The following is a 23,491-nucleotide window of genomic DNA, read 5'->3' on the forward strand; positions in this document are numbered from 1 at the left end:
GTCGGTGCAGGGGGGAAGGCAGGCTGTCGGTACAGGGGTGCGGGGGGGAAGGCAGGCTGTCAGTGCACGGGTGTGGGGCGGACACTCTGAGAGACAAACATTAACCTCAAGTCACCAATCGAGTGAGCCTGTGCAGGAAAGCTTGAACCCGAGCAGGGTAAAACAGATCTAGATTATACTATGACTACTAGCGAGAGGTGTTCTGCAGACATTTCATACTTCATAGCAAGGACTAGGGCTTGGGATGAAGAGATCAAGAAAATTAAAGTGTTGCCACTAGGGAAACAAGATTGAGAAAGAGCAACTATGACCTCTAGTTTTTACTCTAGAAAAATCTGGTCACTCTCATTGGAGAAGCACCTAGCACAGGGACAGCCAGGCAGCTTAGGAACCTCTGTGGGCTATGATTATGATTATTTAAAGATTGATTTATTTATGCACACAAGAACTGAGGTACAGGCCAGAGGTGTGGGGGTGATGACAGAGGCTTCACCAGAGACAGTGGGGAGCAGAACAGGCCTACCGATGAAGTACACTGCTGAGGGGAGCAGCAGGTGGGCCAGGAGAGGTCTGCCAGGCCATGTGGGTCACCTCCCTGGCCAGGGATCAAATTCAGTGCTACAGTGGCTGCAGATAGCTTCACAGTGCTGTGTTTTAACCCACTGTGGCACCAGGGAGGACCCTGTGGGTTATTATTGAAGACAATAAAATCTCATGTCATCTATTCTAGATATCAACTATAGACTACTTCAGATCCCACACTTCACTTGAATTAAGTCTCATGAAAGGTTTTTGTTTAAGTAGTAGGGTTGGGGAAGAATGTCAGCTACTTGACAAAATAATGAAATGTGAAAAATTCATTTCTGTGTGTCCCTACTTGTGAAATTGAAAGGTCTTTTGCTATTATTTGAGAAATATTATCTTAAAGTATATCTTAAACCCTACATGAGTGGTTCCACGCTGAAAGCACACGCCTCCTTCATTCAATCTTAGTAAGTGTGTGAAAAGACAGACACCGAGGTCCAGCTATTTACCTCACCATAGCCACACACCACCACTTGTTTCCCACCAAACATCACATCTGTGGTCCTCTTCAAGCTGTGGAAACAGATAATGGTTCACCTCAAACAAAAATGGTTCAGCTCAAAGTCCCTCTGCACAGACTAGAAGTGTGGGGCTCTACTCCACGTCAGCCAAAGGTGGCTGGGCTCGGTATGGGCTCCCTTAGCAAACCTGTACAGCCACAGCAGACCAGAAGACAGGACTGAAGTGATATCCAACCCAGTCCAAATTTAACTCCCTGTAAGTCTGAGTATTTCAACCTACCCATCCAAGATGGATTCTCGACAGCAGTACAAGTTATCAAACTTCTGTTTGGTAACAGAATCATTGACATTCATGGCTGGAACACAGAGCTTCCCAGCTTTGGAGAGCTGATACAGCCTAAAAGGAGAAGCCACAAAAACAAACAAAACCAAAGTTACCTGGCAGAACATCATAGATGGGAAAATCAGCCTAATTCCCCTCAAGTTCCGAGCTGCCCTCCCCAGTCTCAATTTCCCCAAAGCTGCTAGTAGCAAGACTTTCCTTGTCCTCCCTCCTCACTTCTTTTTATTTTCTTTTCCCTCCAGGTACCCTTCCTCGGCTTTTTTTTGGGAAGAAAAAAACCCGAAAAACAAACTCTTAACTCTCTTAACTGAAGAAATTTTTCTTCTCTTCCATAAAGGGGATTTATTTCCCTACACCAGCATTTTCTTTAGCTTTTAAAAAACTTGTTCCTAATTCTGAAAACAAGATGATCAATGACTCTGATGCGGTTCCCTGCATCTGTGTTTCTGTACATGCACCATGTGATCCAAGTGAGAAACACTCTTTCAGGTATTTCATCAAGACAGAAATATTTTAACCCAGTTTTCTTTCTGTAGTGTGTATACTGTACAATAGGATTTTTTCATATTTTAAATATAAAACTGTAATACAATGCTGATTCTAGTTTTTAAAGATAGACTCACTCCCTACCTCCCAACACTGGTTGAGAGTCACTCAGTAGAATAAATGGGAAAGAGAAAGAATGTGTAACTAGAACCTGAAATGACTTCTTTAGGGTCTCCTTGATGGTTCAAAAATGAAAACTTGAAAGTTTTTCTAATGAAGACACTCCCATTTGTTTGCTATAAGCCTGCAGCTGAACCCTGACCCTAACAGAGACCAGAATTCGCTGAGCAAGGGCGCAGGGGCAGCTGCTCCAGAGTCTGTTACCTGTGAACACCAGTCACGCTCTCTTCCACAATGCCTCGGATCTTCTTAAACACGTTTGGGTACTTCTTATAAACCCAGTGGGTTAAGTCTCCCCCATCATCCAGGATCTACAGAACAGCCAGAAGACTTCTATGGGCATTCAGGCTGCTAGAGCTGGGGGGAACTTTGAACCCACTTTCTGTACTACTAAGAGAGCCCTGAATATTTTTGAAGAGCTCGTTAGAGCTCAAGACAGTGGAAACACAGTCAAATGTGTTGGTGTTAAATGGTTAAGAGGATCCCTAAGTTTGTTCTAGGCTACAGTGAAGAGTATTAGGCTAATCACACTCATGTTTAGTCCAGCGTCTTGCAGTATGTAGCTCCTTTGAATGCAAAAGGAGAGCTGGGGCAAAGAGACAGCAGGCTCCTACTCCAGAGAGGAGCCACCTCATTTCCTTCCATCCCGTTCTGCTGTTTCAGACACATGTTCAGTTAGCTGTGCCCATCCCCCACCTTTCCATTCTGCACTCAGAACCATTCTGAGTACATAGCAAGTTAAACACTTCGGTAAAACATCAGTGCATAAGACCACGCATCCAAAACACATTTAGGGAACCATGCTTTGAAGAAGAAAAGAAAACAAATCTTTTGTCAAAAGTGTAGGTAGGATAAATACGCATCATTACCATGTTGGCTTGCCACCCATCCATGTTCACACAACGGTCAATACACCACCAGAAGTCATCTTCTGACTCGCCTTTCCAAGCAAACACTGCAACTCCTGTAGAAATGGAAACAAATCAACAGATTCCTGCGTTGGGGAGTGTGTTATACAACACTACCACCTTCTGAGATCCATGTGAACAAAAATGTCTTCTGAAACTATTCAAGAAAGGTTAAAAGTTAAAAAGTTATTGCAGAAATTGTTAAGACTTTATAGGGTCTTTAAAATTATTCTGGACCTTTAAAATGCTACTCTTTTGGGCCAATTTTATATTTGGGGCCCAATCCTAAGAGAGACTGAATGAAATGGGAATTTAAACAAAGTTGTTCACTGGAACATTATTTGTATTAGCAAGCATCTTGAGACAAACTAAAGGTTCAGTGTCAGAAAAATAGTGAAGTAAAACTACACAGTAGATTGAGCATTACACGGGATGCGGTCAAAGTTTTCAGTGACATGAAAACTAATGGAAATATTATATATTTAGGTTACAAATTGCATACATACTGAAATCTAGTTCATCTCTATAAAGAATGAATAGAAAAGAGGAAAAATAAGTCAAATATTATTTCTGTGTAGCCATATCAGAGTTTTTTCTGGAGGCTCCTAAATTTCTGCAGAAAAAATAAGAAAAACAAGGGTTAAAAAGTGCTTTAAAGACCCTACGAAGATGAAAGAGCCATAAAAAACTTCAGTGATATTTTTCTGAATACTTTAACAATAAAAATTATTTAATGTTTAACTGAACTCATGAGTAATCATTATTTTCACTATTTCAATACTGAATAAGAAATTAAGGAATTATCAAAATAGAAGGCAGTTCTTGCTTGTGTTTGCCCCCAATTGACAAGATTTGTTGAAAGGAGAATAACTGAGCTCAGACTTACACAATTCATACAGTTTAATATTCTTTCTTGTTCACTTAACATTAGAATTGGGCTTTCCCCCATTTTATTAGTTTCTTTTCAAAGATAATTTTTAATAGCTATGTAATATTCCCTATGGACATGAATCTTAATTTTATTATCCATTTCTCCCTATACTGATATATTTTTACTATGCTCCAAGTTTTACAGGCCCTGATCATCTATGACACTGTCATGACAATTTTGAAACACAAAAACTATATTTAAGGTAACCACACTGAGGCAAAGTTAAAGAACTTTGGTGAAAAAGCTAAACCTACCAGCCTCAGCCAGAGCTGCAGCCACTTCATTTTGGGTGGAGTAGATGTTGCAAGCCGACCAGCGGCACTGAGCCCCCAGGGCACACAGAGTCTCAATCAATACCTGTGTGGATGTACAGGGACAGGGTGAGAAAGTGGAGGGTCAAACAGGAATGGCAAGTAAGGTAACGACATACCCCGGTGCTACACTGGAAGGTTACAAGTCTAGGTAGGCAGCAGGCCAGCGTCCTAAAGATGTGTTACCAAAAGTCTTAACATTTTTATACATCTCGATCTCCATAAGTCAGATTTATTAAAAGCCCTATCTACACCTATACAAAGTAGACTACACCATTACTGTGTAATAAGGAGGACCCACCAGTTAAGTCAGCATTATGAGGTTGGGTAAGATAAGGAAAAGAAAGCAAGTTAAAGAAGTTTCTTTCCTCCCTTCATCAAAAGTTCCTATCCAAAAAAAGAAACTCACCGCTGTCTGGGCTGTGATGTGTGTACAGCCCACTATTTTAGCACCAGCCAAGGGTTTCTCCCCCTGAGCACGTTTCCTGAGTGAAATCAGAGCAGACATGTCTGTGAAAGAACAGAGGCTTTGAGCTAGGGCTGCACTAGCAGTGGTGCCGTCTCCCACCCGTCACCCGTAGGGCTGTCAGGATCTGTAGACATGCTGAGATGAGGTGGAAAATCCCTAAGCCAACGATCACTGTCAGCTTCAACACAGAGCATCAGTGGGGAGCTGTCATCCACAATAGCAGAGGGTTTCTCTCTTCCTCTACCATTCAGTTGTGTATTCAGAGGACTGAATAGTGAATGAAGTCAGTTTTCAAACGGATTGAAGTCGAGGGTAAGTTTCATTTGGGGGGACAGGAAAGTAGTTATGGCTAATGAGCTCCCAGACATAATCAGACCAGGAAGACGACTTCCCCCTCAGTAGAAGTCAACTGCTCCTGTTTTTTTTTTTTTTTTTATGCCATCTTCACCCAATTCTGTTCAGTTTCTGCACTCCCTCCCAGCATTGGACATGCCTTCAACATGAAAGCAATGTGAGAGGAGACATCTTACCCTGAGGGGGGAGGTGGAAAAACCAAGACTCTGGTTGTCAGTCACTTTTCCTCATGTTCCAGCAAAGGAACAAACCAAGACCCCATGTCACCACATCCTTAGCTGAAACCTCAGGGCTGCTGCCTCTGGGAAACCTGGGGCTCTGGGCCTGGCAGCTATGGTAGGGCCCCATGGTACCAACCACCACGCCATGGTCCAGAACACGCCAACTCTGCATGTGCACCTGACTGTGGTGGCATGGGGAAGGAAAACAGAAACTACTCTGGAATTACCACATGCTGAGCACAGGAAGTAGGGAAAACAACAAGATCTGCAGCTGAAGCTCCCTGAGAGAGACCTGTTTACACAAAACCCTACGTTCTGAATTTTCCCACTCCCCTTTGCTCCTGTACCCACTCCCCTTTTTTACCTTGCTCTGCAATCTCAATCTCCCGGCGTCCAAATTCTGCCTGCTTGATGTTCTTCACACAGAAATTGCTGCTGCCCTTGGAGTTGGTTTGCTGCTTTTCTCGGGGGGAAACCTCATCATCAGAGCTATCTGTGTAGGATGCAGCTAGAGCCAGGAAAGAAAGAAATGGGGCTAGAGAAACCTCGCTGGCCCCAGCTCCACAGAGGACAGCCCCAAGGACCCCTCACTTGGGTCAAGCTGACACTCTTAACTGCGGCCATCTTCTATGTCACTGTCACGTCCACTCCACGTCCGCTCGAGGCAAGAGTAAACTGCAGTGTCGTGGCCCTTTCACTCGTCCTGATAATCCTGTGTCATTAGTGCCTGTGCTAAGCAGCTCTTAAACCTGCATCAGGTCCATGGAACACCAGATAAGGGAATTTGAACAAATTCCCAATTCAACCTGGATTGGAACCAGTCACAGCAAAAATGGAGTAACTGAGGGCAGACAAGGAATGCTGTTTCTTGTCTCTGGCATCTAAACATCTATTAGCAGCATGTGGAAGGCTCGGTGAAGTACAGATGCCTCGGTCCCACCTTCAGAAACGTCCAGCAGGACCAAGAACTAGCATTTCTAACAAGTTCTCAGATGTTGCTTGCTGACCCTGCTAATCAGGGGCCACATTGTGCGCCAATAACAAGGGTGACTGACAGGATAATTCTCACATGGGGATTTACAACAGGAATAGAGATAGAAAGAAACAACACAAAAGTTAAACAGCTCCATTTCTACTGTCAGCCCTAAAGTTCACTCAAGAGGTACACCTTTAAAACACAACTTAAAGTCAAAATTAAATGTTCCTTCAGAGATATGCGAGGGAATAAGTAACATGGAGTCTCCCTCTCAAATTACTTTTCTCCTCCCTGGGCTGCGTATTTTCCTGATCACGGTGACTTCTGATGCATCAGGTCTCTCTCTGCTGGTTACTCACCGCCTTTTGTTCGAGTAAGACACCTTTTCACTAATGATAGCCAGGATACTCGGAGCCTTTTCTTGCTCGTTTATAGGGAAACCTGTATGTTCATTTATTTCCGCACATAACCCCACACGCTGTTTGCTCTCACCTGCCTGCCTTGTCTCTGTTGGTGCCAGTGACACAGGGCAGAGGCAAAGGTGGCTTTTTTGTTGTTCTTTTTATCATTCCTTTTGTTTGAAGGCCAGCCTTTAATAGTAATAAAAGGCAAATGATATTCAAGCAAAAGACAGTATATGGCTCTTGGTATAAATCCGTTTGCTGACACTGACAGCAATCCGTGACTTTGGGGCAAGCCCCTTCCTCTTTTAATAATGTTTCTTCAGTGAAACAATGAAATGGCTGGCTTAGATGTTCCGCTTCTAACCCAACTGTACTGAAATACTAAAATTCCACCTTTTCCCATGATAATTAGGTAGGGAGAACAGAATTCAAAGCAGAAAAGAGACCACTGATAGAGCTGAGGTAAGAGAGGACACCTGAAGGGGAGGGCAGCTGGGCCACATGACAGGAGTCTGGCTCTTCCCCACTGGGCAGTCACAGAGGAGGCACTTTAATATTAAGGGCAACCTAGTAAATAAAAGGAGCCAAAACATGAAATTTTTTAAGATTTATTTTTATTTGCTTATACATACAAGAACTGGGGTGTAGACCAGAGGTGCGGGGGTGGAGGGGGAGAGCATTCACTTCAGACACAGTGGGGAGCAGAACAGGCAGACCTGAAATATGCGGCCGAGGGGGGCAGCGGGCCAATACTGGAGAGGTATGCTGTGTCATGCTGGGTTAGCTCCCTGGCTGGGGACTGAACTTACGCCACAACTGGTGATGGCTTTATAGTGCTGTGACTTTAGCCTCTGGTCCACCAGGGAGGCCCCAAAATATGAATTTTTATTGTTACAAATTCAAGCAGGTTGACAAGAAAGAAAAAGAGGTGGCAGGGTGTATCTCAAACAAAGATCTCAGAAATTACGCTTCCAAAGTACACCTCTTTGTCAAGGCCAGTTGTGTCAGCCAAAATAACATTGATTTCTCCCTTTGTAATGTGGACAGATAAATGTGGAAATGGGAAGGTGCCCAGTTCAGCAAGCAGGCACTGGCCGGCATCCACACGCAGAGCAGAGACCACACAGAGAGGGTCAAGGGAAGACAATCTCAGATCGACAGAGGCTTCCCCAGTTATTTAAAAGCCTGGCTGGGAGAACTCCCACGTCCCAAGCAGTAATCCTCAGCTTTCAGCACAAATGTGGGCCACCCTGACCCAAGTATGATTCTAGATAAGGAGCACTGGACAAAGAAGCAGGTCATAAAGGACCTGCTATCCACACTTACCTGAACTGTAGCTATCAGTGGAGGACTGAGAGATGGAACGAGACAAAGATCTTCGACCAGTCTTGGTGGGGAATTTGGTGAATTCTTGCATGTCATCAGCAAATTGAATTTGCTGTAAGAGAAAAAGTTGACGACTTACAAATATTCTGTGACACTATTTTTTAAAAAGATTTAATTATGCATACAGAGCTGGGTGGGGTACAGGCCAGAGGTGCTAGGGGGTGAGAGGATTCACCAGAGACAGAGTGGGGAGCAGAACTGGCAGATCAACAAAGTACACTGCTGAGGGGAGCAGCGGGCGGGTCAGGAGAGGTCTGCCATGCCATGTGTGTCACCTCCACCTCCCTGGCCTAGGATCGAACTTGTGCTGCAGTGGCTGTGGCTAGCTTCATAGTGCTGTGCTTTAACCTGTTTCACCGCCAGGGAGGGCCTGATGTTATTTGTAAGGTCATAAACTGTGTTTCTTGTAAGTCAACGTTATGTGATGCCTACGGCCAACAGCTCTCCTACCAGAAACAAGGTGGGCAGAGGCTACACTAAATCCTCCCCAAATGCCACCAACTGTCTCTTTTAATTGTTTTAGCAGGATTTTGGGGAGCGGGGGTGGGGGGTTGGAAGGCAAGACCAAACTTCTTAAAAATAATATAATAGTTTATTTTTACATCATTTTGTGCCTTTTCCCAGCTCAACTGTAATCCCTATGGGCTTCCCATCACCAAATCTAAGACCGAACTTTTTAAAGTAGTTGTCCAATTTCAACAATCTGCCAGTTTTCTTCTAACCTTCCTCCTAACTATTCAAAAGCAGGTCCAATCTGCTTTTTTTCAGAATATTCTCCTACAGTAAATTCTTATCCTGATGCTAGCAATGGTCTTGTTATTTGCAAGAACTATGAAAAGATGCCTAGAAATGGTGATGGGCACGAGGGTACCAATAGAGCTCAATCATACACTTCATATACAATGTAGTATCCCCAGAATACACCTCTACATACAGTAAAATATCACAATATACTAAGGAAAGAGAAATTGAATAACATACATACACCGTAATAAATTTCAATTAACTAGGAGTAATGTGAATGAAGGAGAAAATGTCATAGTAAGTTCAAATAATTGACAATATTAGTTACAAACAAATTAATGGCTGTTTCTAAAGTACCTGAAAACACTTTCTTTTGTTAAAAGGCTTAAACTTTTCTTCTGAATTCCTGCTTAAATTCAGGTAAGCCTTTTTTTTTTTTTTAAATAGAAACTTCAGCCTCTTGAAAAAGAGTGGTTTGAAAATCTGAATTGAGTTCTTCCTTACCATTTGACTAAATATAAAAATGTTCTAATGGAGAATCTATTAAGCTAAGTCCTAGCAAATATCCCTGGAAACATAAGCTACTACTGTGTAAGGTCTTCCTGATAACCCTAGTAATGTGGTTAGTCACTTTGAAGCCAGGTGTGGTCTATTTCATGTGCACTACAGCTTGAAATGTAACAATCAGGTTTATAAGCAGAGTTTGGAACAGGCAGCTTATAGAAACAAAATTGAAACCCGAATTAGCAGGATTCTATAGGCAATGAAATAGTAATCAGGAGACCATAGAGCTATGTTTTCACACCAATAATGAAAACAGAAAATAGCCATGCATTAAAAGCCACGTATACACTACTTTTTGGGTAGAAGAGCTAACAAAGACACTTTACAGATAGGAAACCCAAATCAAAACCACAGTGAGATACATACCATCCCACACCAGGAAGAATGGATCATATTTAAAAAGCTGGCAACAACCAATGCTGACAAGGATGTGGAAAGGAAAACTGGCCCAGCCCTATGCGAAACTGTGTGGAGATTCCTCAAATTATTAAAAATGAAGCTACCATATGACCCAGCCATGCCACTCCTAGAAATCTACCTAAAGGATACAAAAACATTAATTAGAAAGGAAACTTGCAAGCCGATGTTTACTACAGCACTACTTACAGTAGATAAAACATGAAAACAACCTGTCCAAAAACAGATAACTGGCTCAAGAAGATGTGATAGATATACAGAATGAAATAGAATTCAGCAATCAAAAATGGTAGTATCAAATGATTTCACTTACAGGAGGAATAAAGGAAATCCAAACAAAGGGTCAAAAAAAAAAAAAAAGAGAGAGAGAGAAAACCTACAGGTAAACTACAGCTGAGGCATAAGCAGGGAAAGAGGAGAGAGATGAGTCAGAACGGGGAAAAGTACAAGACACTATGGTAATAGTTCACAGTGATGTGGTGATGGGAAACATGGAGACTACACACAAGTATACAAAATTGTACAAAAATAAACAACAATGTAAGAAAATTAAAATAAAAACCCAATCCAAAGCTTTTACAAATCTTCCAGAATAAAATAACACAAAATAAAATCTCCCCTTGGCTCAACATCTAACTGGTCACGTTTTGTTTTGTTTTGTTTTTTAAAAGATTTATTTATTTATGCATAAAGAACTGGGGTACAGGCCAGAGGTGCAGGGGCAGTGAGAGATTCACCAGAGACAGAGTGGGGAGCAGAATAGGCAGATCGACGAAGTACCCCGCTGAGGGGAGCAGTGGGCGGGTCAGAAGAGGTCTGCCATGCTGTGTGGGTCAGCTCCGGGGCAGGGATCAAAGGCACAAGAAGCAAACTGACATAGTGGCAGTGCTGTGCTTTAACCCTGTGCCACCAGGGAGGGCCTCAAGTTTTTTTTCTTCAGGCCACTCTTTCTTCTGTAAGCTCAAATGATCGCATTTCAAAAATAAATAATGCTCAAGTTAAACTACGTATACTGCAACAGAATTGGCTTAACAATTTATCTTGGTACATCCAAAGCAGCTTAATTTAGGTGTCAAATTTTATAAACAGCCTCACTGTCAAAATCATCGATGCCTTTTAAAAAGTATTTCTAAGGCTACACTCAGCATTTGCCCTTCTAGATAGGATTTCCCACTGCAGGTTCATGTGATTTCTGCAGTGTGCAAAGCCAGTTGGACTGAAGAGATTAATCCCGGACTAAGCTAATGACTTTCAGGCCAAAGTGCAGTCATTCAGGCGGTAGAAACAGTAGCCAAAGAGACCACCAAGGCCTTTTAACAGTGTCCAGTGACAGCCTTTCTCCAACAGCTCACTACCTCTGGTGAGAGCAGCTTACTCAAAAGCTGCACTCTTCTCAGGGCTGGTAAGATTCCCTCCCCTGTTGCCTCATCTTTCTACAAATGCTTCCGGTTTATTTCCAACCACTACCTACGTGGGGGTGAGTGAGGCAACCGCAGTAACACTTTAAAGCAGCTGAAGTAAAAACAGTGGTGCACAGTGACAACCTAGGAAGTGAGTTAGTAGTCACAATCCCATCTCTTACTACTGTTGCTCATCAGTAGCCAAAAGCTTAGCAAAATCTTTCCTGTCTAAAAATATTAAGACTGTTAAAGGCTGCTCATTAGTAAGTCCCCACTACCCCATCTCTCAAATGACAACTGGGGTCCATATTTGAAGTGGGCAGAATGCTAACACAAATTATGACACAGAAGATGAGTCCATCCTTGCCCATCGTTTACATCCTCGCCACCAGTAAGGAGGTCTAGCTACCAGAGATGCTGAATAACTTTGTCTTCTTTGCAACCCCACCTACAGGCTGAAGAGAATGTGTCCCACATGCTACTGTGGAGTGCAGCTGCCCCAATGGCCCCAAGGGTTGGCTTCTCCAGAGCTAGCTGCTCTGTCTTCCTCCTGGAGTGATCACCTTCACACTGTAGATACACCTGTCGCTGAGAGCAAGCTTACTCTCGAATGAAGCTAGGTATCAACAGTCTTTTCATTGGTTTGAACTCACAGCATTTAAGCCAAATATGATTAAAATCTAAAAATGACTGCAAAAGTTTCTGTTTGCATTACTTATTATCATGCCTTCTCCCATTTATTAAATCTTAATTGGTATGCCCTTTGTGTGGCGTGTCCTCAAATTGAGATCTGTCAGGAATGCTAGGTCTACATATGACATAGGATGGGGGAAAGAGGGAGGGAAAAGGAGGTAAGTGAAGTCCAAAAAATTCTGACACCCAGAAAGTCCTAGGTCAAAGAACTGTGTTTGTATACAGCCTCACCCACAACAAGCACACCAGTGTTCCGTTCTTGCATTACTACCACATCTAAGGATAGAAGGTCAGACTGACTCATTCTTCAAACAGCACGTCCAAATACAGAAGTCCACTTGCTGTGTCTTAGAAACTCAAATGCCAGGCCAATTTAATATGCAATTATTTCAAAGCACTTCTTCAAATAGCTGTGGATTCAATGATTGATTTTCTTCCACGTGATACTAAAAATAAAGAAAAGCTCTACCAAAGAGATAATCTAGGGCTTGGAATCCCCCAACCTAGTGATAAGTCTGGTGGAAAGTGGTGAAAGAATTACTGGACATTAGCCACAAAAGTGGATCACAGTTAGCCCAAAACAGTCACAAGTCACTTGAAAAGAAAAACTGTACTACTCATTCAGTTGATCCCAGCTGGTAATTTTTTTACCATCAGAAGTTGAGTATACTTTCACACACAGCTCTCTCCTCAGCTGTTAAACAGCTTCACTAAACTTCCTCCCCAGGCCCCACTCAATTTGCCTTCTAGTTCCTGAATCAGGAAGAATTAAAAGCCACCGGAATTCTATGATGCGGTCACCAGTGAATGGTGACAGGATACTGCTAGTGAAGCAGCGTGGGCACATTTGGGAGGCACCAAGAGCAACTAGAGCTGTTCCAGAAAGATCTATTAAAGAAAATAGGTTCCTTAAAATCTGTAGTTGTTGTGAACCATAGTGTAATGATAATGTAAATGGCTTTTACTGCTTCTTTGGACATGTGCTGGGCCTGGAAGACTTCAGCCATATCTGAATATCGCAGGTCTCCAAAAAATCAGGTTAGGTAAGACATCTTATTAAGCCTGTTATTCACATGCGTATCTAACAAGCGTTTCATTGCCTCAAAAAGGCATCCTCCTAAGGGTGAAAAACTAGACTCAAAGGTAAACAGCAATTAGGAAAACAAATCACTAAGAAAGTATAGCTTGGAGTGAGCAGAGGGATGGGTCTCTCATTGCTGAGGGTTATCTGACAGGTCAATATCCCTTTTCTGCTACACTACTGACTCTGAGACATTCTCACATTTTTACCAACCTGCCCCATTTGTCTCTGCTAGTATAAGGTGTGCAGATTATTCTATTTAACTATTATGGTCACTATTTCTTAGTCAACGCTTAGCAACTGAGTCAAACAGGTGGACTACTATATAAACCACGTGTGGGAGCACCCAGGATTCCTGCATCTTCTCTAATCTCTTTTACACATCTTCTGGCTAATTTGTTCTTTCTTCTACAGACTACTGTACTATCACCCACTCTTTCTTCAGAAGAAGCAGACTGTATGGCTGTCAGCTCAACAGGTGACCTGTATCAGACCTTGTCTTGATACCAGCAATCAGTCCCTTTCAGATAATTTAAAGAAACAGTATCAGTCTCAGGCCAGAACTGAATCCAGAGCCTCAAGTCACTTCTTCCATTCCCCAAGGGCAGAAACCAGACTTCCAAGACTCAGCAGGTTTTCGTTTTCTGTAGCCCTCCCCTTGCTCAAGTTTCTGAAGTGCACAGATTCTAGATGGACCCTGAGTTTCTGGAGGGGAGATGGGCAAGCTGACTAATAACAGCACACATCTCCCTCCTCCACACTACCTCTCAGCAAGTAACAGGATCTAACACATGTGCACACACTGCTAGAACCCAATTCCACACTCAGGAGAAACACTGGCTTCGAAGTGGGCCTCAGTGGGCGTCTTTCAACACGCACGGCGGGAGGAGGGCGATAAGAGCAGGGCCCACACTGCCGAGTCACTCAAATGGCAAGGACGAAACAGAGGCTGGACAAGTTGCCAAGCGTCCTTACCCCTTATCAGCTCCTCTCCCCCCTACCCTCTTCATGAGACAACACACTTTACTGGCTTTCTAGTGTCTCCTAAAGCGCTCTAGTAAAAATGTGACACACTGCCAAGGTAAACTAGGCGGGACGGGATTCCGTAATCTACAAGAGACGGGACTCTGTTTCACGTGCACGCCGTTCTACCCGTCCAGTTTCCTGGCCTGTCCGTACTTCTCTCACCCTCAATACCGCAACCTGTGCTGTATGACAACACGTCAGTTTTTCTTCTATTCACATTAAGCCATCAACTCAAGTTCAAACAGTTTTTCATACAGATACTTGAAGAAATCTAAGTTCCCGAACAGCTCCATGCCTCCAGTGATACACCAGCATTCCCTTCCATCACCACTGCGACACTCCACCCCGACTTTATTGCAATTTCGACCAATAAAAACTTTAAAATACTGTAATGAACACCTATACACCCTCAACCCGTCGTGAATCCATTTTTTGTATTTGGCTTCCTTTTATGTATATATACATCTAAACACATGAACACTTTCAAGTGTTTCTGCCCCCCAAAAGGGCTGCAAACATGAAAATTCACCAAGAGTCCTTCAGACTGCATCTTCGACAAGGATATTCTCTTATAGAACCATAACATCATCATACTTAATATTAACACCTCTTCTCTAGTACCAAATATTCTTCTGTAAACTTCTCCAGTTTTCTCAAGAATATCTTTTATGTTTGTAGAGCCAGCAGCCTCCCAAAATCTTCCAAATGAAGGTGGAATCAGGTTCACTAAATGCATTTGGTGGCTAAGATCCTTTTGCCTCTGCTAATCCGTTCTCTTTCTCCATTGTGACTTTTCCTTGATGAGCTCAGGTCAGTTGTCTATTATAGACTCCTATATTCCCAAATTTTCAGGTAGTTTCTTACTTGTAAACTTGAAGTTCAGCTCTGAAGTTTGATTAGAATGAGGTTAAAATAATTGGCAAGAATATTTCATATTAGGAAGTACATGCCATCAGGTTCCTGCAATATATAAAAAGCACTAAACTGAACCCTTGGTTAATAAAGTAAGACTGTTGGTCTCTGAAAGGTTTATTTTCTCTTTTGCAAGTAAAGGTTAATTTGTAGGGTGACAACAGCCTGTGAGTATCTTGCTCCTCAGTGACTCTACCATCTGTTCATAATCCTTACCTGACCAACTACGTTAGGGAGAGGGAGTTCACAGAATCACGATTTTTTTTTCCCACGCTAGGTGGCCAGTAACTAGGTGGCTTTCTTTTGTAGTTTTTCTTCTCCCTCTCATTGTTTTTCCTTGACTTATTTATGTTTTTTATTCAATACATCACACTCAATTACACGGTGAGTAACTGAATGCACCAACTGTCCCCAACTCAGTGGGCTGGGGTCTCGTTCAAGTCACCTCTTCTGCCTTTTAGACATGACTGCATTTAAGCATTTCCTTTGTGATACAAGATGACACACCCAGGCTCAGCATGTCCTTTCTCAGCTTCAGATCTGGAATCAGCCATTTCTCCAAGGTACACTGATTTCTTTCAGTGGGGAATGGTATCTGGGTATATAGTATGCCAATTGCTGTTAGAGGGATCACTATTTATAGGTTCTTTTAATGGAGAAAGACATCTTTTTCTTCTACTCATGAGTTGATACTTCTATTTCCATTTCAAATTTAACATTGTTTTTTAAAAAAAGAAAAACAATTTCCCTACTCGCAGCTCTTTTCTCCTGTTGACAACTCTGGTTTCTCCCATGTAACCACCTCTTCTGGATTAGAACAAGGGGTTCTGTTTCAATAAGCACCATCTCGGTGTGGCAGGGAGCGTGTGGGTTATCCGACCCTGAACTCTGGAAGCCCTGCCATGCATCTTAGGGGTCTGGTTCACACGGGTGAATGCGATGGCTGGAGGAACTACATCTGAAGTGGATGTATGTAGTTCAGCTACTCTGAATTTCTAAGCATGTGCAGTAAAAACTCAGCACACAGGGAGACTGACCCAACATCCAGCTTCACTGTCTGCCTAGACACATCTACCAGCCCCACCACTGCAGCAACAGAATGGCAGACAGCTTCTGCAGTTACAACCTTCAGAGATTCAGTAGTTCTCAGACACGTGTACTGTGATGACCTGGGCAACTTCAGGAATGTTCTTCAAACGAACACGGAGGTTTGAACTTGTTGATATGCATGATTTTGTAGGATTTTCAGGGTCAAGTAAATAACACCACTTTCAGAGGTAATTACGTAAGGCTGCTGATGGTAAGAGAGCAATCAATTTGGTATATATGATAAGCTGTATCAAAAACATAATAGCAATTTTCATCCTAGAGAGAAAGTTTGCTATCCTCTTCGACTTTCTACTTGAGATGCACATGTTCAATTTTAGACAAAAGCGTCAGTACAAATCATGACCTTAGAGGGTCTGTGAGAAATAAGCGGGGTGTGGGAATCATTGACTGTGACTTCTCTGGGGTTGTTTAAAAACAGCTACCTGATGTCTTGCCCTAATACAGAAATTTAAATTTTCCTGACCTGTGGCTTTCTGAAGTCATTTAATATTGAGGAAAGTGGACAGAAGCTCTCTTGCTTTGGCTGTATAGCAAACTAAAGTCAAAACCAAATTTTGTATAGAAAACTTAATTGGCGAAGTTTGTCAATAAAAATATTGCTAGAATATCACCGATTAAATATTTTTCATAACATTTTATTTAAATGTTGGCATAAGAAGAACAAGCCTCATTGGTAAAGCCACGTGAGCACATTAGGCTGATTAGAAACTTGATATCAAGCCTATTAGTACTGTGAAGACCAATGTGCTAAAAGCCTCGGCTTCTATGATATGCTAGTTTAAGCACTGCCTCGGCGTTAGTGGCTTGTGGCTATCCTTTACTTACAGAGGATTTGTATTTTTAAAACATTGTGGAATCCTTTCTTTGAGTGCTGCATCTACCCTTCACGGATGAGAGAACAGAATAGGTAGGGGTGACCTGCCCAAGACAATTTGCTACTGACACTGAGTAGTGGTTTTGTTTTAAGCAAAAAAGGAAAAACAAAATAAACCCTATAAATCCAATGCTTTGGGGAAAGAATTCTTTCAGCTCCAAAGTCTAGATTGATTCTAGAAGTGAAATGATGCAAAGAAATGTAATTTTTAAAAATTGCCCATGAGCTGCTATTAAGAGGTTCTGCTCCAGACTTGGAAAGGGCGAGGAGAGCAGCAGGGTCAAGCACTGTGTAAGTAAAATGCTCCATTCTGCTATATACTTCACTGTCTCCGGGGGACTGTGCATGAAATGAAAGAGTATTTGGGCAATCACATCACTACCACTTTACTAATATGAAAGAAATGAGCCCAGAATGTTCTATTGGCATCAAAAACAATTTAGAAATATCACCTGTACTATTTATATAAGAGGTTTTGCCTGGGTATGGTTAGCACTGACCAAATAGTTTCTGGCTACTTTCATAAGAAATGACCATACTTTGAATCATGCAATCACATTTTAAGGCTTTTTAGGGGCCTTATTTATCCTGTACTGAGTGGTGACAGCACACTTTTCTTTCATACCCTAATACTTAGTACAATCGGAAAACATGCCCTTAACTCGAGAACCTTCTGCTAAGTTCCTTTCTCCTCTGTGGCCTGTCAGTCCAAATCACTTCAAATCTTACATGCTTGAAAGATCTAACTAGGATGGATTTCTCCAACACAAGGTGAGTGATCTTAAACCTGGGAACTCTAAGTAAAAAAATTGTTTAAAAGATTTATTTACTTATGCATACAGAAATGGGGGACAGGCCAGAAGTGCAGGGATAATGAGAGGATTGACCAGAGGACAGGGTGGGAACAGAACAGGCAGTCTGAGAAGTACACTGTGGAGGGGAGCAGTGGGTAGATCAGGAGAGGTCTGCCGCGCCATGTGGGTCACCTCCAGGGTCGCGGTCGGGCTCAAACTCACACTGAAGCGGCTGCTGTGGCCAGCTTGCAGTGCTGTGCTCTAACCCGCTGCCCCACCAGGGAGGGCCTTGAGTAAAAATTTTTATGATGAATTTTGTCATTGATGCTTTCCTACTTTCTGGCACTACTTCTCTGGCTCTACGATAAAAAACAGTTCTTAAGGTTGTTAATTTTATTCTAATGTTTGGATTAAAGTAACAGGATAAGTAATTACTGAAGTTAGTTTTCTAGCCATGATGGACGTTTATTCAAATAAAGTATTCATTTAATTTAAAAAAAATTCTGGTTAAACAATTTTTAAGAATATTAAGATTTCCCAAAAACTGGTTAGCAGGGTTTAACTACATAGTAGCTATACAAATTGAAAGACCTTTAAGACAGATCTAACTAGTCTCATGAAGTGCAAGGTCTGAAATTCCTTTTATCATTTAAAATAATTTCTTTAAAAACTAAAAACAAAGATACCTGGTAGTCTCATTATACTCCCGACTGGGCAGCGTGGCTTTACTGCGTCACTGAACTAACACGGCTGTCCTTGTATTAGTAGCGGACCGGAAGGTTTCACAGCAGATACAACTGGACTCATCTAGAGCCCCCATGTTCTCTAGGGAGGACTGTGGCTCTTTAATGGGTTCCGAGTTTGTATCAGACTGGAAGGTGGTGCACACAGCACTTATTCAGCAAACTCTCAGTGCAGATAGAGGACTTTTCCCATTAGTTTGAGGCAGAGGCACAAGAAGGGCCCTGTAAAGACCCTCTACAAGAGATCCGGTTTTAGGCTGGTCACAGCAGAACAGGCACAGGACTCTTGGGTGCTCTTGCTTCAACCTCTAAATCTGGCTGCGTCTTTTTAAATTCTTTCTCCCTGTGTCTCAAAAGAAACTTCATTCATGTTTCTGCAGCACATGTTGCACTGTACTAACCCTGGGGCAGGGTTTGGCCATTCACTCAAGTTAAACACCAACTTTTCCAGGGCAGACACACTAATCTTGTACAAATAAACCAGTCTTATCTGCCCTCCCCCCTTTTTCCTGAGTTGTTTGATAATAAAACAATAATGACATCCTTTTTGGACTAACAATGAGTCTTTTTTGTCTGGGTCTCAAATCAGCTCATTTTAGCTTAAAGCTACTGCTCTCCCGGCTGCCTGACTACGACTTAGTCAGATCTCTCTGAGCTATACCCATTTTTTCCATCTTTCTCCAGTCTTTTCTCTTTGGTTATTTTCACAGCCCCTCAAAAATTCTGTGATGTTCTGTGTTTTGAAGCCAGAATTTCACTAAAATGCTTTCTTTGCTTTATAACTTTGCTATTAATCTTAACATAGGAATTCATAAATGTTTGTGTTAAGAAAATCATCGTACTCTCAATTTTATTCCATTGAGTCCAAGGTCAGCCAGGCAGAAACTAGAGGTGGGAATGGAACACAAACTCATACTCATTCTTAGCATTTCTAGGAGATCACCAATTCTCTGAAAGGCTACTTGGTTCAGTAGAGGCCTACCCTTTCCTTATACTCATTTTTTTCAACAGACACTCTAGAATCCTTTGCAAAATGCCTTAGCTGTATAGATGGAGAAATTACAACACAATCTGTGTAGGATATAATAGTTACAAACACCCATCTTATGGCCTGGATTTATCCTACTTATTCTCTCAATTCTAGGGTCAGCCAAGGGTCCACTGGTGGGCTTTAGTCTTTTATGTGCAAATTGTTATGCATATGTTCATTTTTCTGAAAGAAAAACATTCTCATAAGGCTCCAAATCCCAAATGGTTGAATCCTACACTAGACCTACTGACCCAAACAATAACCTCAAAAGAACACAGGTTCCACAGATATGTTAAGAACATAAGATCTACCAAAGCTATGGATCTCTGTTTGGTTCACTGACATGCCAGGCCTGGGACACAGTCGATGCCTAATCCTGAGGTGGTATGGCTGAATGATTTCTGGTCATTGCTTACTCTGTATACCTTAGGAGAATAAGTATATGCTATTTGCAGAACCTCTAACATGGGCAAACGATTTTCCTTTATGGCCAGTTATCCAAGGTAGTAGCTGCAACAGTATCATCCCAATATGAGATTTCATAACGATTTTGTCTAGCATTGCTAGATAATCTAAAAAGTGGCTCTATATCTAGGATCTTTCCACTCCAACCACGAGAGCTGTTTTGAGGTACACAAACCAACCCATTAACCTCAGGCCCTCCCCATTTTCATGTAGGTCTCGTCAGGGCCCATGCAATGAATGTTTTGAGAAAGTGCCCCAGTGACTGGTACCTTCCATTGTTTCCCACTCCACAAGAAGTACTGATCTAAGAGACAATCTAAGCAGAATATGAAAAAGCAACACAAGGTTTACCAGGCTTTTGATAAAGCAACTCAAAGAACACAAAGTGTTACTTATGTCATTTTCAGAAATGAAGTAAACAGACAATCTCCAGTTAATACCAACTCCATTTGTCAGGTACAGACAATCCATCAGATGGACCCACAAGGGCTTAGGAGAACCTGATGGACTCTTTGAGGAGGAGAGACTTTCACAATGGCTTCATCCAAATTCAATAAATATTGGCAAGGTGAACTCATTCCAAACATACCCACTGCTCAGCTTATCCCCTCTGTATGGCGTCAGAAAAGAATGTGCAGCTTTCTAATCCCATCAGATGTCCACTCCCAATTAGGAACTAGAAAAAAAGAGATGCCTCCCAGCACGGGTGCTCCCCTACCAACCTTCTGGATTTGGAAACGTCCTTTAACCCCCTTTACTAAAAACCAAGGCTTTGTCAACCTGAATCCACTCTCAAGGGTAAAATAAGAAACCACCCTGGGAGTAAAGGCCTTCTGGGCAATCCTGGGGAGTGAGCGCAACAGTCCCTACCGCATGGCTTTTCCTTATAATCCAGTTTATTACGCTTAGTACACTATGTTCCCAACCAGCTTGGTCTCTTTCTGTTACAAACCTGAAGTAAACAGATTCTACAGTAGCCACAAGTCTGTTACCAGGGCCACTGTATTGATCAGTATAATTAACATTCACGATTCATCTGGTCCAGCATGACAAGCCAGCTGGGCTGCTCTCCATAGACTGAACACTGGGAATCTTCATGTCCTGCTTGCTAAGTAAGAAGTCTGATGCTGGAAGCTGGGCATTAAAAACTCAATTACTGAATTAGAAACTGGATACCACCTGGCCACCAACAGGAAACTGAATTAGTTACCAGAGCCAAGTGAACACATCTGCCATCTCTACAAAGCGCCCACCTTCTAGAGCAGCAAAATTCTGAAGGCTTCCATTTCACCTCAATCCTGATTAGGTCACATACTTTAGGGAAACAACAAATACAATCCCAGTTGGCACAAGATCCTGAGTTCCTGGTTAGGACAGGCCTTGGCCCAGTTCCCAGGAGACTAACTAAGAGAAGGTGTGTTTCAAAGACAGGAGCACATACAGCTTTTGAACACTGAGTTTGGTCTTGGTTCAGAAAGGGCAGTCAGGGTTGCAGAATGAGAACCAGAAGTTCGCTCAGCAGTGCTGCTGTTTATTACTTACAGGACTCCGGCTTACACTCCACAATGGAGCTGTTTAACTTATTCCTGGTCTCCAAACCTCAAACATCCTAAGAGTAAGTCTAGAAGTTCCTTAAATCAAGAGCATGTGTAAACAATGCCAGTTTCAGCTTTGGGCAGTGAACCTAATGGTAAGAGCTTAAAATGTGGTGGGCAGTTCAGGCTACCTTCCCTACTGAGTCTAAGGATGACCCCAAGTTTCTAGCCTACTGTCCGATGTTCCCAAGGCACTGAGTTAAGAAGTTGGCGGCCACATATTCTCAAAGTCTACTCCCTTTCCTACATTATATGAGGCTGCTAAGCTGTTATAAACACCCACTGATGTCTCACCTGCAGCTCAGGTACTCCATTATCATTCAAACTGGAGGGGTCAGAAAACCAAGCCTGGCCATCTAAAGGGAAAAGCGAGCGAGTGAGTTCAATTTGCTTTCTGACAGATGATCCTCTCAGAACAGTTTACTCAATAAGTAATTATCAACAAGATATATGCCAGGCACTGCTTACTACACACATGTGTGAGATGCACACCTTGCCCTTGATATGTCTGACCTAGAGAATCCATCAAGTGAAGAATACCATTCAGATATCCTGTCAGTCCGGAAAGAAGGCCCTAGAAGTAGACTGAAATCAAACCTATTTTGATACAGGAAACACATCATTTTGCTCAGCTGTGATAGCAGGCCAGTATGTGAACCCCTTATTCTATCTAACACTCCTGTGGAACCAGCTCTGGTGCTTTAGGGGCACCCACAGTTCATATGAAGGGCAGTGAGATAGTGCCACGAAAACTCCAGAAGTGGTGAAATACTTACTGGTTTTAGTGTATCTAAGTTCCTGAGTTGAACCCTCAAGGCACTGATAATGAGTCTCTGGGGAAGTTGAGGCACATCCCAAAGAGCGGGGTGACAAAGCACACCAATAACCTCAGCTCTGCTGCAAGGACAAACTGCAATTGCAAACTTAATCTCAGCAGTTTGTGATCTGTACAGGATCACTTAGAGGTCTGACTTAGAGGTCTGACCTACTAAATCAGGGTTTTTAACCCAGGATTTTTAAACTGAGGACAAGTTTCAGGGAGCCCCACAGGTTCTCTGAAATGTATGTAAAATTTTGTGCTGCTGAGTTTTCCTGAGGAAAGAATGACGATTTTCTTATTGTTAAAAGGATCCGTGACTCAAAAAAAAAAAAAAGTTGTTCTAGAGTCTGATCTAGCGAATACCACAGGAACATTCCCTCAAGCTGGCAAAAGAGAAAACTTAACCACAACATTGAATTCTCTTCTGAAACTAGAAAAGAGATGTGGTGTGCACTCTGAAGATTCAAGTCCAACAGCTTTTCTAGAGCTTTTCTACATCTCTAAAATAAAGCTCATTGTCAGGAGAGCCCAAACAAGCTTTCCTTAAAGCCTTTGGTCAGAGATGGGTGGAGGGCAGGATGGACGGCTACCAAAGAGCGCAGCGCAGAATCTGTCTCAGTCACTTTCTCGGTAGATCTTTTTTGCTTTTAGGAGTCTAAGACAAAATGGAAAAAGCTCACGGCCCAAAACCAGTGTGAGTCAAGTCAACCTTGAGGAAAAGGGATAAAGCACTATGTGCCGCAAGTTTACCTCATGCAACAGGTTCTAGAGGAGTTGGAGCCATTTCCCAAAATAGAACTTTCAAAATCCTGACATTACTCAAAATGCAGTGACTTAGTTCAAGAGGTCAAAGTGAACGAAACATGTTTAAACTCATGTTCCACAGACCTTCAACCCTCTCCTCCTGCTGCCCACCGTTCACCACCTAGCTCAGACTGGCACACCACCGCAGGTCAGCACCAACATTTTCCTTGGCACCTGTGCACATCGGCTCAGTGAGACTCCAGTGATGCCGTCACACACACACAGGCTAAGAGGAGAAAAAGAGATAAACAACAGGGCTGATCTACTCTGGCTGCACAGGTCTTCAGGCTGTAAAGAACTAGGCCCTAGGCAGCCCCGGAAGCACAGCTCACAGTGAGCTGTCCCGAGCCACTGCTGGAGCCCGCCGCCAGCACACAATGTGCACAGGGTGTTCATCTTTAAAG

At 42.5% G+C, this 23,491-nt stretch overlaps 1 protein-coding gene across 1 annotated transcript in view; it reads right to left on the minus strand.

The window, feature by feature from the left end:
- The window catches only part of AHCYL1 (adenosylhomocysteinase-like 1), a 36,448-nt gene that overhangs the window by 6,774 nt on the left and 6,183 nt on the right, over nt 1-23,491 (minus strand). The window contains exons 2-9 of the mRNA XM_004689675.2: nt 7,956-8,067; nt 5,614-5,757; nt 4,615-4,715; nt 4,149-4,251; nt 2,925-3,019; nt 2,260-2,366; nt 1,327-1,443; nt 1,035-1,098 (exon numbers count right to left, since the gene is read on the minus strand). Of these exons, the coding sequence (XP_004689732.1) occupies nt 1,035-1,098; nt 1,327-1,443; nt 2,260-2,366; nt 2,925-3,019; nt 4,149-4,251; nt 4,615-4,715; nt 5,614-5,757; nt 7,956-8,067 (843 nt within the window). The remainder of the gene's footprint in view (nt 1-1,034; nt 1,099-1,326; nt 1,444-2,259; nt 2,367-2,924; nt 3,020-4,148; nt 4,252-4,614; nt 4,716-5,613; nt 5,758-7,955; nt 8,068-23,491) is intronic.

This window comes from Condylura cristata, unplaced genomic scaffold (assembly GCF_000260355.1).
Source record: "Condylura cristata isolate star-nosed mole 26May11 unplaced genomic scaffold, ConCri1.0 scaffold00026, whole genome shotgun sequence".
Taxonomy (NCBI): domain Eukaryota; kingdom Metazoa; phylum Chordata; class Mammalia; order Eulipotyphla; family Talpidae; genus Condylura; species Condylura cristata.